Genomic DNA, 16,757 nt, shown 5'->3' with positions numbered 1-16,757 from the left:
CGTTTATAAGCGCGTCTATTTATGCATCTAAGTGCGCGTCTATATGCGCGTGTGTCCGATATATAGACGCGCAATTAGACGCGGGTCTCCAGACGCAAAAATAGACGCGCAAATAGACGCACCCGTAAGTTTTTTATTTAGTTGAGTAAACACGTCTATGCGCGCATCTATGGGTGTTTTGTCTTGTTTTGCCGCAAACTTCAGAGCCTCGAGGGGTGGGGAGAAAAAATTCTTGTCTCAAGCGGGGCGCTAGAGCGCTTGTTGATCCTGGGAATCATTCAATCTCTGGCATTTTGAAGCATTTTGTCGGTTCCCGCGGGTTCAATTATGCCAGCGATTGCAAGGCTGGCCATGTTCCCGCTATGCCCCCCGTCTTCCTCGGTGTCCCCGAAGCAAATGGAAATTTGGCCTCTCCAGCTGGGCAATACGGCGCTTCATCATCGATGATGCAATTCCAATCCTACACCGCTTTCCCGCTAGGCTTCATATTCCCCGCGGGTTTCGTCTGCTCCACTTTACGAGTACTGTGTGTGTCATCCTCTATCATTCCTTCAAGGTGATTGCCTGTTACGCACACATACTTTTTTGGGTTTGCTGTCTTTAATCTGACGACACCGGCATGATCCAACATCAGGGAGCTTGTACATCAAGTCGCGCTCTATCCATTGGTGGAATGACCATAACTTCTTTGTTGTTGCAGACGATGTTCGGTTTCGTGATGTGTTGGGCCTCCCATGCGAGCTTCTCATGTGCCTGTGTGACCTGCTATGAGAGGATCTGCAGCAAGGCCCAATTCCACCAGGATTGCGCGATGTGAGGGGGTGGGTGGTTTTTGTCGAGAAAGTTTCCATTTGCTTGCTTCACCTTTCATCTGGCCACAAGCACAAGTACGTATCTGAGCAATTTGGTTGCGGGAAGTCCACAGCTTGCCGTTTTGTTAGGCAGTTCATTGATGCTTTGAGGAGACGGGCACCTCGAACCATTCGTTGGCCCAAGACACAATAAGAGATGGACGAAGTGAAGGCTGGTTTTCGTGCTCTTCGTGGGTTTCTGAATTGTTGTGGCTCTATTGATTGCACACATATTCTCTTGGATCTGCCACCAAATGAGAACAGCACACACTGATACGACAAAGATAAGAACTACACTATGATAGTGCAAGCAATTGTGGACTCCAAAACGCGATTCATGGACATTTTCGCAGGGTGGCCTGGATGCAATAACGACAAGAGGGTCCTCCGTAATAGTGCATTCTTTCGAAAGTGCCAAGCTAGCGAGCGTTTGGACGGTGCTCCCATCACCGTTGGAAGGCACCGCTTCAGAGAGTTATAGGGTACCCTTTGCTACCTTGGTTGATGATACCATTCAGGCATGACCATTTGCATGGGGATGCAATGCGGGCACAGTTTAATTTTTTCCTTTCCTCGATACGCCTTGTGGTGGAGCTTACATTTGGACGCTTGAAGAACACTCGGAAGGTGCCGACGTACCCAATTAAGAATGTTGATGTGGCCCACTTCATACATGCATGCTGCACATTGCACAACTTGACTCTAGACTATGACAAGGAGTGTGATCAAGTTCCTTATCTGGACATGAATAATCCTTTGCTCGATCGCATGGATGTTGGGTATGCTGCGAACGAGGACTCACCTGAAGCTACCCGCTTGCAAGATGACTTGATGGAGTATGTGGTCTGCCTGACAACTTGAGGGTGTGTTGTGTGTATTTTGTAGGCAACGTGAGGCCAATGGATTTTATTTTTTGCCCCAATTTGTGGTTACGTGTAATCGATGTGTTGAATAAAGTTGAGATTGCATAATTAGAGGCCCATTGGCAATGTGTTTGTGTTAATACGAATTCCCACAATCAGACCCTTCTGCAATTCAATCGACATGCGATGGAGAGTCTTGTTTTTCAGCCCCTGCGAGATGGTGTTTCAGGAACGTTCGAGGTTGCTGCTGCAGAATTCGTTGGTTGCTTCCAGACACGAGGGACATGATTGCAGGCGAATGCGGGTTTGCTGTGCGCGCGGGAACGTTTGCCACCTTGGCAAACATTTGGCAGGCAGGCCTTTGGCGAAATTGCCGCAGGGGGAACCAGGCTCTTAGAGCAGCAAACGTCGGTGGAAGGCGGGCAGGAACGTAATACAAAGTGAAGGATGTTGAACAGGAGAAAGCGGAATGTTAAAACAGTGGCAAGTTGTGACCTGAAGTTTCGCTACGGAAAGAGCGTCGGTTAAAAGCCTTTTCGGAGTCCGGATGGCAGGATGCTACTGCACTGATTGGCAGGAAGCCACGGGCGATTCTTGGAAATTAAAGAAAACCCAAAAGCAAATATGTCCGAATCGTATTCGAAGCATTGATAATCTTCAGGATGCTGAATCGTCATTGTTGGAATCGTCATTGTTGGAAGAAGAAGGTTCGATCAAACGTATGGTAACTTGGAAGCTGTCGGCAAGGCAGTATCGAATCCTGAAACTTAAAAGATTGTACGCAGTTCGTGGCATTTGGGTTGCAAACTTCTTAAGAGTTTGGCCACTCAACCAAATTTCTGTTTTTAATCAACCAAATTTCTTGGCCTCGCAAAAGCCACTAACGCACCAAAGCTAAGCGTGGCAACTTGCCAACGCTAACGTGGCAAAAGATTGCCTTGACAAAGCCAAGACCCAAAGCCAAGGGAAAATTTTTTTGCTTGCAGGAGTGCCTTCCTAGCTTTGGCGCTATAGAAAAATTTGCCCTACCAAAACTAAGGCCCAAAAATATTTTTTACTTGAAAAAAGTGTTCCTAGCGTTGGTTAGGCAAAAGAATTCGCCCTGCCAATGCCAAGACCAAAGGCCAAGGGCAAATTTTTTTGTTTGGCCTGGCCAAAGCCAGGAACACACTTTTACTCGGCCAATCAAAGCCAGGAAAGAATCAATGGTAGTTTTCTTGATTGTACCTTAGATGGTGGGCGCATGGGGGACTTGGGATACAATGATACCACTAGTGATTAGGAGAAGTAATATTATGACTTTGGACCCTAGAGGGCTAAGAAAATGCAATCACGAAGCCCTTGGCCACATTGCATTCATGGTGAAGGAGGGACTCTTCCTCCTCTTACATGCTACTATGCAATGTGGGGATCGGATGGAGGCCTTTTGATGCTCTCTCTCTCTCTCTCTCTCTCTCTCTCTCTCTCTCTCTCTCTCTCTCTCTCTCTCTCTCTCTCTCTCTCTCTCTTTCTCTCTCTGTCTCTCGTGGCACATGTACATACATGTGTGTATGTGTGTGTGTGTGTGTCTGTGGGTGCGCACGCGGTGTGTGTGTGTGTGTATGTATGCGCGCATGCACACCCACACCCACACACACACACACACACACACACACACATACACACACACACATGTATATACGTATGTGCCAAGAAATTTTAGAATTGAACTTGGGAGCATAGGAACAATTTTAGGTATGCAGACCATAGGTTCGATAGCTTGACATAAGCAAACCTGAGCCCATAAGCCTTGACAAGTTTCTCCCCATTGTTAAATGCAAGGGGTTCCCTTCTTCCTATGTGGCCTATAGCATAGCCTTGTTGCAACAACAATAGAACTGCCTTCTCCATTGGCTATTCAACCTCTTTAAGGCCTACATATATTTGTTGATAATGCAATATGGTCACCAAGAAGGAATATCAACTTAGTGTTGCACCCTTCAACTTGGCAACAGGAAGCAGTAGCAAGAACATATGGTGCATAATGCTCTTCCTCAGATTCAAAATTGTGATTTCCAATATCTACTCCCCTCAGAGTCTATACATCATAATGTATTCTGCAAGAACCAAGTAAACTTAATGGCAGATGGAGCATGGTCAAAAGGCATTTTGCTCTTCAACTTTTCAGCCTTGTCTAGGCATCCCGCCCAACCTAAGAAGATCAATCAGTCACCCATAATGCTCTACCATGCATGTTAAGCCATAGTTTTTGTTCATTGATATGAAGTATTTCCTGCCATCATTCCATGGGTCCTGCACTTAGAGCCCTCAAGCTTCATCTGATGGTGAAATTCCAATGCTTCCATGTAATAAGCATTCATAGAACAACCCATGACTATGGCATTCTAGGAAACCAAATCCTGCCCAAGCATTCTTTCACATGTAGTCCTTGCATCATCAAGGCTACCAAACTTTTCATATATGTTGATAAGGGTAGTTCCAACAAAAAGATTTGGCTCTCCATTGTAAATAATGCCGAAATGGACCTAATGGCCATCTTTTTAGGCTACTAAGCTAGCAGAAACATCAAGGGTACAGATGAAAGTGATGCTATTTGATGTGACCTCTTAAAGGAACGTTGATTGAAAATTTTAAGGCCTTACTCATCAACCCCTAAGTGAGAACTACTAATGGTTACCATGGCATCAGTATGGTCCTTATGATCTTGATTCAAAGTTCATGGTTCTCTCATAATATGTGTCAATACTTGTGTAATAAAGCACAAAACAAAAGACACATACAGAATGAAAGCAAACAAATGCATACATGTCTAATATCATCTCATGTGTTGTATACTAATAAACATACTTGAATTCACAAATCTTCCAAAAGGTCCTTGGTCTCCTCTAGAAAAACGACTGCCTACATACACTCCCTACAAATATGTAGTCAAATGTTAGTATGCATAATCTTAATCATTTTAGACAACACAAGATTGTCCATTCACTATGGTGCTCAAGATTAATTGGCTTGTCTTTTTCCACACACATACCTGACTCTCTTTCTTCACAGTCACTTCCAAACTCTTAAACAAGGAATTATTTTATGACAAAGAAAATTGATGCTATAGCAACGAGAATTGAGCCACATTTAAGAATTGAAAAGCCTAGTGTCGTTTCCCCCCACAAACAACACAACAATCCATGCCTACAATCTCTCTCGCTTCATTAATGCCTTTATCACAATCGAGTCCCATGGGATAAGCCTTTCCAATAGGGAACCCATCCCTTATTAACATGCATTTGCAACCTATTTTGCACATTTTCATGCAAGAAAATTGAATTTGTTTAAGAACAAACAAAAACATGCCAATATGTAAGATGAGCTAGCCTAAGAAGGAAAGTACCTCTCTACACTTGATTCTAAAGTGCCAGGGATATGAATGTATGGGCATGGGTGTCTATGCTTCTGGGATTCCCCAAGAGGTCTTTGAGTGGTTGCTATAAGACTAGATGAGTTGTTCTCTTGACATTCTTTCTTTGTGTACTTTAGCAGAAGCGCTCTCCAAGTTAGCACATGAGATTGGTCTCTTGAAAGGGGGTGTGCTTGGTGATGCTCTCTGTGGTCTAGTGGGGGAGGCAATTTTCTGAGCTTGTGTGGGTAGCACACTTTGCGTCGCAGTGCTCTCATTTGGAGAAGGGGAAGGAGTAGCCAGTAAAGAGGCAGTGATGAGAAAGAAATGGGGAGGGACAATATCTAGATTGTGCTCTGCTCCTGGCATAGAGTTTTCTCTCTTTCATTCGCCTCTCACTCTACAAGATCATGTAGTTGTGCCAGTAGGTTGTTCTCTTCTTTTGCCAGGTTGTCCTCTTTCTAAACAAACACTTGTAGCTACATTTGTGTCCCAAGTTGAGTCAGGATCTTGAAAGGCCTTAGTTGTCCACTAATTCATGAATCTTGCCGCTCACTTCTCAATATCCACAATCCTTGATGCTCATCAATCTTTGGGCATCGTGTTTCCCTATTTTTGGCTACAACCATCACGAATTTCTCCCCTATGGATGTGGTTTCTATCTTCTTCTCTCTAGTAACAACAAACTCATAGCGCGGTCTCAGATCTTAGCCTCTACTAATATTCATCCTTCCCTATCGATCAATCCTATAGCTTTTAAAACTCATTGAACAACATACTCATAATTCTTCCCCACTTGCATCCCTCCCTACAAATCCACCCTGCTAGATTCTAGCATCTAAGTGAGCAGAAAACGTGAAAGTCTCTAGAATTTTCTATGGCTTTTTTTTTGGGCAAAAAAAGAGTTTTTTTATATGATAAAAAATATGCATACATGTCATTCTTGATACATCTCAATCTCCTATAGAGATTTGGCAAGAAAAAACAAAAGATATAACTGAGGAATAGTCATAAAGAGTCGCCATGATAATCATATAGTCATGATGCAAAAGATTTTGAGTAGGTAGATGAACACAAAGGAGACAGCAGACCACTGGCATGTACCTGAACATAGTAGACAAAAGGGCAAGGAACAACTGCATAGCTCTGGTAGCAAAACATGGGGTGGTAGCAGCATCCGAGAGGGGAAAAAACGTGATAGCATCATAGCTCCTGGCATTCAAGTTTTGATGCAAACTCTAGGATTCCTTTGAAGGGACACTCTATGTGGTGGATGCTCTAGTGCTCATCTTCATGTTCTTGGATCTCCGTGCAAAGTATGTCTTGTTCTTGATTGTATAGTTGGATAACTTAGGCTCTAATCTGGTCCTTTCCTATCAGCCATTCCAACATCAGTGCATCAGCATTTAATGTTTCTTGGTTAAATTGAAAAGCATTTCAGGCAAGCCAAATGAACCATAGTGTGTGCCCCTAGTAGTTGTCCAGATACCTTGCTTGACTTGCGTGGCTTTCCAAACCTTGCTAGCCTGAGGGCAAGCAGCAAACAAATGAAAGACATCTTCTTGGAACCCCAAGCATTGCTTGCATTGATCATTCCCCTTACCTATCCTCAAACTTCAAGCATTGGTCCACACAACCTTAATAAGAATGATCCAAAGGAGAGTAGACATTTTTTCATGGATATCTTTGTGCCAAAATTTGAGGAATCTACCCTTCTAGCAGGTCTAATTATTATGCAAGTTCCATCTGACATTTAGTGTCCTATAAACCTCTTCTATGTCATCAAAAGGAGTTGGGATAGGAAGCAAGTGGGTAGAGTAAACCCAGTTGAGCTCACAATCATAAATAAGCATTGTTCCTCCTTTCCATTGAATATTAGCCTCCCACAATGTAAGCCACTCCCTTATTAAACTAGCATGTTGGTTGGAGATGGAATTCCCTTCTAATTTCCAACCACGTTTTCCATCTCCTCTGATCTCTCTGCCATAGTTGGCCCCAACACTATAGACTTCTCTCAAAAAGGGCCCAAGCTATGTTGAAGTCCTCATCCTTGAGTGAAGAAGACATATGCATATCATATACCCAAATGGAGTCCAAGGCCATGAAAGACCCCTTGCTAAAGAATATGATCTGGATTATAATTGACTCAAAAGAAATCCATAGAGACTTTCCGAGTTGGTTGCCTTTGGTAAAGCATGGTCATGGGTTAAAAATTGCCGACAATTTGGGGAAGTGCTTCCCCTTTCTCTCCCTCAAGGGTCGAACCTACAAAAAATTCCTAGCAAGGAGCTGAGCCCACTGGCTTGACTAGAGCTTTGATAATCCACGTGGTAGCTAGCTTAGTAGCATATAGTTGGATGTTAACTACTCTAAGGCCTCCTTTAGCCTTGGGCCTTGTGCAAAAGTCCCACTTTAGTGAGAGTGCTCTCAATGGAAGCAAAATGGAAGAGGGCGAGACAAAGGGAAAGCCAAGAGAAAGCCACACAAGTGTTGAATGTGCCTTCAAGGGAGAACAACCAGTGGATATACTATTCAATGCATGGCAATACTCAAACCATTGACTAGGTAGACTCTTCGTCAACATATCTGCAAGGTTATAATTTGTATGAAGCTCTGTGCACTTGTCCTCAAGTACCTCCCTAATGAAATGGTACCTAACCTCAATGTGTTTGGTGTTTGCATGAAAGACCGGATTTCGTGCTAGCTGAATAGCACTCATGGAATCACTATGCAATGTCGGTACACCTGATGAAATCATCAAATCTCCCACTAGCCAATCAAGCTATATAGCCTCCTTGCAACCCTCTGCGGCCGCAACATACTCAGCCTCTGTGGTAGACAAAGCAACGCACTTCTATGTGTGAGACGTCCACGACATTGCACCACCTGCAAAGGTGAACACATAACCAAAAGTGGATCTCCTGCTATCCACATGACCTGCATAGCCTGACCTTATATACCCAAGTGCATGCACCTCTCCTCTGCCAAAGCAGATACACATCTCCTTGGTACCCTTCATGTACCTCATGATGCACTTAACTACCTCCCAGTGCCTCTTTCCTAGATTAGCCATATACCGGCTAACAACTCCCACTGCAAATGCAATTTTCAGCTTTGATACCAGTTTAGAGTACTTGGCTACTTGGTTATTGCAACAACATGATCAAAACCCCTTGATACATATAAGGGATACAGAGTCCCACGGTTGGCACCTCTTGCCAAAACCATAGAGCCCTTCTGAATTTTCCAACTCTGAAAGCCAAAGAAGCCAAAGGTGGTCTGAAAACCAACATCATCTAGCTGACCCACTGAAATGAGACTCTTGGTTAGCTTAAGCATATGTCTCACATTTTTCAAAACAAATGCAGACCCATTTGCAAAAGAAAACTTTATGTCACCTGCTCCCACTATGTCACATGCATAGTTATTTCCAAGATGCACACAACCTGTCTTTCCACTGTCATAAGTGGAGAACCATTCCCTATCGAGAGTAGCATGGAATGAAGCACCAATAAATCCAATCCTAGGAATATGCATCATCTGAAATGGTAAGCAACTCTGTAGCAAGTAGACTAGACATGAAGAGAATGTCATTGTCACTATCATTAGTGTGACTGCATTGATCTCCTTGATTTAGAATTGGTGCATGTTGACTTGTGCGGTAAGATGCCTACACAGGCCTTGGGGGGATCTTCCTATTTTTTATTGATTGTCGATGACTATAGTAGGAAGATGTGGGTGTACTTTCTTTGCAAAAAGGCTCAAGCTTTTGGTAAATTAAAAGAATGGCTACAGCTTGTTGAAAATGAAATAGGAAGAAAAGTGAAGAAAATCAGATCGGATGGTGGCGGTGAGTTTGTTTCTACAGAGTTTGGAGATTTTTTGCAAGAGCAAAGGGATCAAGCATCAAACGACGACACCACATACGCCTCAGTAAAATTCGGTTGTTAAACGCCGAATGCGGACCACTGTGGAGATGGGGAGGTGTATGTTGAAAGGTGCTAGATTGCCAAACCACTTTTGGGCTGAGGCTGTTAATATTGCGGTTTACACCCTTAATCGCAGCTATACAAAGGCACTCAAAGGTAAAACACCACATGAGGCTTACAGCGGTAAGAAGCGATGTGTCTCCCACTTTAGAACATTTGGGTGTGAATGCTATGCGCATGTACCAAACAAAGAGAGAAACAAGCTACAACCAAAAAGCACCAAATGTATCTTCTTAGGCTATTGTGATGAGAAGAAAGCCTATAAGTTGTATGACCGAGAGGCAAAGAAGATCATAGCAAGCCACGATGTGGTGTTCAGGGAGTAGCCACATGCAGTGGAGGTAGAGAAGAGCTCTTCCACTTTATCATCAAGCGAAGAGGTAATTCACTATGGACCTATCCCAAGAGCTATAAAGGAGGAGGAAATATCAAATGATGAAGGTATAAGTCACCAACCTATTGTTACACCACCGGAAAAGCCATTGCCGCAATGGGTAAGGCAGCCCTACGACCATGATAACTAGATGCCTATGTCTGTTGAGCAGCATGCAGATGGACCAAGGCAGTCTCAAAGAATCGAGGAGCAAAGGAGGGCTTCTACTCACATAGTCAATATGGCCTTGATGGCTGAGATTGTTACAGAAGTAAAGGAGCCTGTGAGTTTAGAGGAAGCAGTTGCAGACCGAGATTGAAAAAACGTTATGCAAGTAGAATATGCCAAAATCATGAAGAATGAAACTTGGGAGCTAGTAGATCGACCACCTAACAGAAAGGCTATTAGCACCAAGTGGGTTTGGAAGGTAAAGTACAATGCCGATGGAACTTTGGAAAAGTACAAAGCTAGATTGGTTGCACAAGGATTTTTGCAAGTTGAAGGGTTTGATTTTTAGGAATCTTTCGCTCCAACTGCCAGAATGACCACTATTTGCACAGTACTATTGGTGGCTGCTCATAAAAAGTGGCCAGTTTATCAAATGGATGTTAAATCAACATTCTTGAATGGTGACCTCAAGGAGGAGGTGTGCGTGGCTCAACCACCTGGGTTTGAGACCCCCCATTCTAAGAACAAGGTATGTAAGCGAAAGAAGGCTCTGTACGAGCTGAAACAGGCCCCAAGAGCATGGTACCAATGGATAGACAAATTCTTTCATAAATTAAACGTCAAAGATGTGCCTCAGATGCTAACTTGTATGTGTACAGGAAAGGTGGAAAATCTGCTATTATTGTTCTATGTGTGGATGATCTCCTTATTATAGGTGACTATGAAGACATGATCCAACAGACTAGAAAGGCATTGAGCATGGAGTTTGAGATGACAGACTGAGGCTTGATGCACTACTGTTTGGGGATTGAAGTCTAGCAAGAGTCAGGCAAGATCTTCATCTCTCAGCAGAAATATGCAAGGGACATCTTGAAGTCATTTGGTATGTCCGAGTGCAAGGAGATAGCTACACCTATGGAGGTAAATGCAAGGCTATCTATGGAGAATGCCTCACCACCAGCAGACATTAGGAGGTACAGGAGGTTGGTCAACAGACTCATCTATATGTGCAACACCAGATCGGACATTAGTTTTGCTATTGGCATGTTGAGTAAGTTCTCCAATAAGCACCAGGACAATCATTGGAATGCAGGGATGTGGGTCCTCAAGTATGTGAAGGGCCAATGCATAACCATCCTCAAATGGTGAGGGCCATGAGAATGCTAGAGTGGGATCATTAGGGGATTCTCCCTCTGTAGCGCACTACAGAAGGGTGTGTTGCCCAGGGTGTGTTGCCCAACTTTGATATGAAACAAGTAATAAACCCATGCTTTGAACAGGCAAAGATGCATGACCATGCTCAAGTACTCCCCATCTGAAGGTGGGTCTTTGATCATAAGTTTTATTGCATGGCTCTGAGAAGTTCCATCTTCTCCTTTCATTCCATTAACCTTCCCTCTCCTTCCTCTAGAGGTGACCTTCTTCTTGCGAGGTTTCATGGTGTGAAGTATGGTTACAATTACGAAACAGTTTAGTTTACTTCTTTTTTGTGAGAAGTTTAATGATCACCGTGTAGATATTCATTTTCTTCACGCAAAGACAATTTTACTATTTAATAGAAATGTGTAAGATAATTATATTCAAAGAACTCAAAGATTAAAATACATGATAGAGACACAAAAACAACTAATTCGGCTTTTACCATTGTAGTAACTTGACTAGTTTAAGTTGCCGATTTTTAATAGTATGCATGGTTATAAGGATTATCCTTCGAGGTACTTAGAAGTGCATTTCCCCAAACATTCTTGTATTTTTGCCATCATATAGAATTCGTCCTATTTACAGATTTGTGGGAGGATAAAATGGTCATAAGAAATGGAGTTTAGTTGGAGAATAAGATGGAGCAAGGGCCTCTAAAGCACCTATCCATTGTACATCGTATTGGGTTGCATGATTCTTTTATGATATTTTATTACACCTAGATATTGGCCTTACTATGTACTTAAAAGTCATTCAAAGGTGCCTTTGGATAGAGTAACACTTAACTTTCTTAGGAACGGCTTCTAGCAATGTCACATGGATATTTCCTCTAGGGCAAGATGAGAATTCTCCCCCATGAGAGTGGGGAGGAGTTGTATACATGAACGTAAATCTACAGTTTTGTGATGAAAAGATACACGGGCATATGATAAAAGGGATACACTTGCATGACACTAGTCATAAGCGTAATGCACTAATGCAATACATTATTTCATACATGCAGGTATTGTAAAAGTTAGGGAGTCGAGAGATATCGCAGCGTCTTGGCGAGTTCCTATTTTATCCTATGCAGCTTTTGCTCGCTTTATGAACTCTTTTACATTTCGGTCACTACCACCTCCTTCCTGCCCAGCAATCTTCGCAGCTTCTTTGAACTTCCTTGCTTTCTCTCGGATCTTCTCGTCTGTCATAATAATCCTCACTTGTTTCTCTATTTCAAACCTGCTCACCATGCCACTTTCGTCTGGCTCCAATGCTTTACCTATCTTCCATTCTTGCTCTATGCACTTGCAGTTGAGCATCTGGTCTGTGAAGTATGGAAAACCCACCATTGGTTGACCCCCCGCAATGCCCTCCAAGGTCGAATTCCAGCCACCGTGCGTCAAGAACCCTCCGACCGAAGGATGCGTCAGAACGTGCAGCTGAGGTGCCCACTTAATGATAAGTCCGCGTTTCTCCGTCCTCTGCTCGAAACCGTCAGGAAGGATCGATGAGCTATCATCACTGACAACCATTCCTGGTCGGAGTACCCAGAGGAAAGACAGTCCACTCTTTTCGAGGCCGAATGCAAACTCGGCAATCACTTCCTTTGTTAGGACAGTGATGCTTCCAAATGCTACATATACAACCGATGAAGGCGGATGCTTATCCAGCCAGTTCAAGCAATCGTAATCCTCTTGCCACAAGGGAGTTCCGATCTTGGCTCTGAGGGGGCCAGTGAAGAAATCAGGAGGGAGTATGGGCCCGACAGTGAGAAATGTCGTTTGAAAGTCTTGATCCTTCCGCAGCCATTCGAGCGAGTCGACCTCCAGCTCGTCAAAAGTGTTGAGTAGGATCGCTTGGGACTCGTTAAGCCTTAAGAAAGGCTCAGTGAAGAAGTGGAACATGAAGTCAGCTGGGTCGTAAGGTTGGAGAAAAGTCAGCATTTCCTTCAGTTTCAACGGTGGAGCTCCAGGAACGCAGTTGATAACTGGCTCCCCTGGATAGGTTTCTGAACAAATGCAGTCACACTTGCGTCAGTTCTCTGCTCTGAATAGAGTTCCCACACGTCTTGTGCTAGAAAAGACTCAGAGAAGATCAAAGTAGCAAAACCCAGACGCTCAAACCTGCGGGAGGATGGTAGCCCCTGGCGCAGATGGTGTGTATGACGAAGCTGGCCGCGCACTGCGTCCAGAAACCCACTCTGGGGATCCCATACTTGTTCGCGACGTCCTGAGTGTAGAGCACGAACACGTCAGAGACGATAAGGGTGACGGGCTCGGGCCCGTTCATGAGACGCTCCATGAGCCGCTCGAAACCCTCCCGCATCTCCATGGTGATGGCCTTGCAGAGGGCAGGGATCTCGGCCATACGGTCGCAGTCGGGAGGCATACCATCGGGTACGCTAGCAAATCGGATGTCGAGGCGGCCATTTTTGGGTGTGGAATCCACCTGGGACTGGACGACACGGGCATGGTTATGCTCGGTGTTAACGAAGGTGACGATGAAGCCAGAGGAGGCAAGTCGACGGGAGAGGTGCATGAGGGGGTTGATGTGGCCTTGGCCGGGCCAAGGGAGGACGACGGCATGGGGGGTGGAAGCAGGCATGGCGAAAGGCGAGAAGGAAGAGGGTCGAGCAAGGTTGGGGAGCGAGGAAGGGAGGTGAGGAGCTGAGAGTGAGGCTATGGAGGAGGCGCTCTGAGGTGCTGGCTATGGCGGGAAGGAGCTCGCTGGGTAATGTAAGAAGCTGAAGCTCCTCAAGACGGAATCGAGCAGGGTGAAGATTTGCAAGCTTGGAGAGCGAGGAAGGGGATTCTCTGAGCTGGTGGCTATGGCGGAGGGAGCTGGGTGGCTATGGCGGATGCTCAAGCTCCTCAAGAATGACCTGAGCAAGGTGACGATTTATGAAGACTCTCCATTTTCTTCAATTGCGTGCAATTTTTCAATTTCGCTTTGTATTTTTCCTTGGCATTATTCATTGTCATTTAATACATTGCTTGCCCTTGCCTTCTCGCTCGCATTCAAACCTCCCCCCTCCCTTGCTTTCCTCGCCTCTCCTCCTCTCTTCTAAACGTGGCCCCTCTCTCTCTCTCTCTCCTTGTCCACACGTCCCTTCTCCCCCGCGAATAATTTTTATGTGGTGCCCATACAATTTTATGTGGTGCCCGTACAATTGACCTCAATTTCTCCCACCCCAGTCACCCCCACCCATTGTCTTCATAGAACAAGGTGAATGATATTCAATCATTCATAAGGCTTCAAAAGTAAACAAAAAGGAATCCACTAAAATGGTGTGAAGGAAGAGGAGATAAAGGGGAGAGAGAGAGAGAGAGAGAGAGAGAGAGAGAGAGAGAAGGGGGGGTGTGGGAGGAAAGGTGGACATCGTGTGTAAGAAGACTTGAGGAGATAAAGAAGGGAAGAGAGAGAGAGAGAGAGAGAGACAAAGTCAACCACTTTTAAGTCTACATTCAAGTCCAATGAAGAAGAGCCAGTAGAAAAAATGCACCTCCAAAAATTCAAGAAATGCCTAATTTTTGCTTTGCCAAAATCTCATCGTTGCTAAGGCTACCCTGAGGGCACCTCCAAAAATTCAAGAAATGCCTAATTTTTGCTTTGCCAAAATCTCATCGTTGCTAAGGCTACCCTGAGGGCAGGCCAAAAACATTTTTCTTAACAAATCACAAAGCTTGGGTTTCGAATTTTTGAAGGCTTTTCTTGAGAAATTGCGGATTTTAAAGCTAAAATTATGACTAAATTGCCTGAAATTCTATATATTCATAAAATTGAGAAAATTTTGTTTATGGATGCAATTGAAATATTACAGGTTCATTATATATGGTTTCCAAGTTTTCTGTAAACACTGTCCCATGCCCTTTTACGTCTATATGTCACATCCATTAAATTGCTTCACAACCATTGTCGCTGTCCTTATCATGCCCCATGCTCTTTCTCAATGATACAAGCTTGTAGTCTTGACACTTTATGCTATTAAGCTCCATGCTCTTTGTCAATTATATAAGCTTCTAGTCTCGGATATCCTCACATATGCAAGACTCCCCTTTCAACCAAAATAAGAGCACTACCCAAGATTGTACTTGCACATATCGTTTCTTTGAATGTGTCTTAACACCATCCGATACATATAACTTTGAATCCCATGATGAACACTCTTCTATGTCTTGCAAGGACAACATTTAAGCACACCATAGAGACTTGCATGCACGTGGCCATTGTGAGTAGTAGCTCTAGGCCCTCATAGTTTTGTCTTGGCAAATGTACCAATCATTATGTAGCACTTGTTCAAAGAGTAATTAGTGTTACCATTGCAAATGTATGGCAACAGTGTGCCAGATGTTATGCAACACTTGCTACATCTAGCATCTCCTCTACCCATTGGATCTTTCACAGAGGTAGCTTTAAGGATTTAAAAAATAGAACACAGTGTCAATTTGGTGAAAATAAATTGATGTTGAATTCCCCCTAGGTGTCACAAAAGCCTTTCTCTTCTACTTTATCATATATATTTTATATGTTAGAAACGTCTATCATATTCCAAGGTCCTACTCCCATTTCCAATGACTTTAAATGTGTGTTTCTTTCATTAAAGCGTCCTCATTGCTCTCTCTTCCTATGACTCCAAACGTGTATCCACTTCATTTAAAGCGTCCTCATTGCTCCCTCTTGCTACTCCTTTCCCATGCTTATCTCATACCCTCACAAAATTTTAAAGCCCTCCCCATCCCATGACCTCACTTGTTACCCTCTAAAGGTTCAAAAATCTTGACTTTATGGGAGCTACATAGAGTGTGCACCGTTGAAAATTATGGAGTCTTTGCTCTTATATGTTGTATATCCTTCTCCAAGTTTGTGGATCCAATAGTAGAAAATATGATATTTCTACAAAAGTGGCATCCCTCTTGGTCATTAGGTGCTTATACGTTGATGCGCTCTATTATCCCAATATCAACCATTACCTTGTTATACCTCTAATGTCATTGTTATCCTAATTAATGTATCATTATTTTGTCTAACTTGTGTGTGCATGTGCCTTATTGGCCCCATTGAGCAAGAAATGTATATTATTGGCCCTTCTCTTAGTAGGAGGTTAACATCAGGCACAATGTGCAAGGATGTCACATAGAGTGCCCAAACATATACCCATGATATCTTAAAAAATTACAGTACATGTACCTTGAAAAAGTGTTGTTCGTCTAAAGTGCAAATTTTAAAGCTGAATTCAAATGAGAAATATAGCTTTTTGACAAAAGCCAATTGAATGTAATTCAAATATCTTTGTGTCAAACTAGCGGTTCAATTGCTAGTTTAGGTGGCATTCATAGGGACCGAACGAAATCAGCTCTACCTCAACTAGCTGCTAGCTTGGTTTATTAGATATGGATAACACTACACCTAGTGATCCATACTATTAAGACTTGAAATGGATTCTCAGTGTGAAGACAAGGATTTTGCATGGATTTGCCTTCTCGCACTATGACGAGAGTTATCCAAATGTCCCAATTATGTCTCAAAATGATGTAAGAGGTTGCAAAAAAGGTATCAGTCTTAAGTTCAACTTTTGTGAGTTCCTCTGCCATCCACACTCTTAATTGATAGCATGAGTTCTCTCAACTTTGACTCGAAGGATTGCATGCGCTCCAGCTTTTCCAATTAAACTCGGTCTTTCCATTCAACTCCAATCTTGAGCATTCTTGCTCTTTCTATAGTCAAGTAGACATCTGTGTATCTAAGGAGCTCTTTGCTTCTCCTTTGAGCTTCTCTTGGATATCTCCCTTGAGCTTCTTATGCATCTCTTCCATTGGCTAAAGAAAACTTTATCATTTGCTCTCAGCCACTTTTACTCTCTTCTTGCTTGTGGAACTTGTGCTTCAAAACTTGATGTTGCAAAAGAAGACCTCAGAGCTTGCAAAGGTAAAGGTGGCTAGA

At 43.4% G+C, this 16,757-nt stretch overlaps 1 protein-coding gene across 1 annotated transcript; it reads right to left on the bottom strand.

Moving 5' to 3' along the window:
• Nucleotides 1-11,675: 11,675 nt before the first annotated feature.
• LOC147903966 (7-deoxyloganetin glucosyltransferase-like) lies at nucleotides 11,676-13,712 on the bottom strand. Its single transcript, XM_087402395.1, has 2 exons — nucleotides 12,941-13,712; nucleotides 11,676-12,825 (listed from the first exon to the last, which is right to left on the bottom strand). The coding sequence occupies exons 1-2, from the start codon at nucleotides 13,419-13,421 to the stop codon at nucleotides 11,900-11,902; spliced, it is 1,407 nt and encodes a 468-aa protein (XP_087258521.1). The 5' UTR covers nucleotides 13,422-13,712; the 3' UTR covers nucleotides 11,676-11,899.
• Between the last annotated feature and the right edge of the window lie 3,045 nt (nucleotides 13,713-16,757).

Source organism: Dipteris shenzhenensis, chromosome 3 (genome assembly GCF_047967505.1).
Source record: "Dipteris shenzhenensis isolate YYH24624 ecotype China chromosome 3, Dip_SZ_1.0, whole genome shotgun sequence".
In the NCBI taxonomy this organism is placed as follows: Eukaryota; Viridiplantae; Streptophyta; class Polypodiopsida; order Gleicheniales; family Dipteridaceae; genus Dipteris; species Dipteris shenzhenensis.
Note: the sequence above shows the minus strand (reverse complement) of the source record. Positions and strands in the feature narration are given on the sequence as shown.

Coding starts and splice junctions, on each gene's coding strand:
- LOC147903966 (XM_087402395.1), bottom strand. CDS start 13,421: ATGCCTGCTTCCACCCCCCATGCCGTCGTCCTCCCTTGGCCCGGCCAA. Junction 12,826..12,940: donor GGGCTACCATCCTCCCGCAG/GTTTGAGCGTCT, acceptor GCATTTGTTCAG/AAACCTATCCAGGGGAGCCA.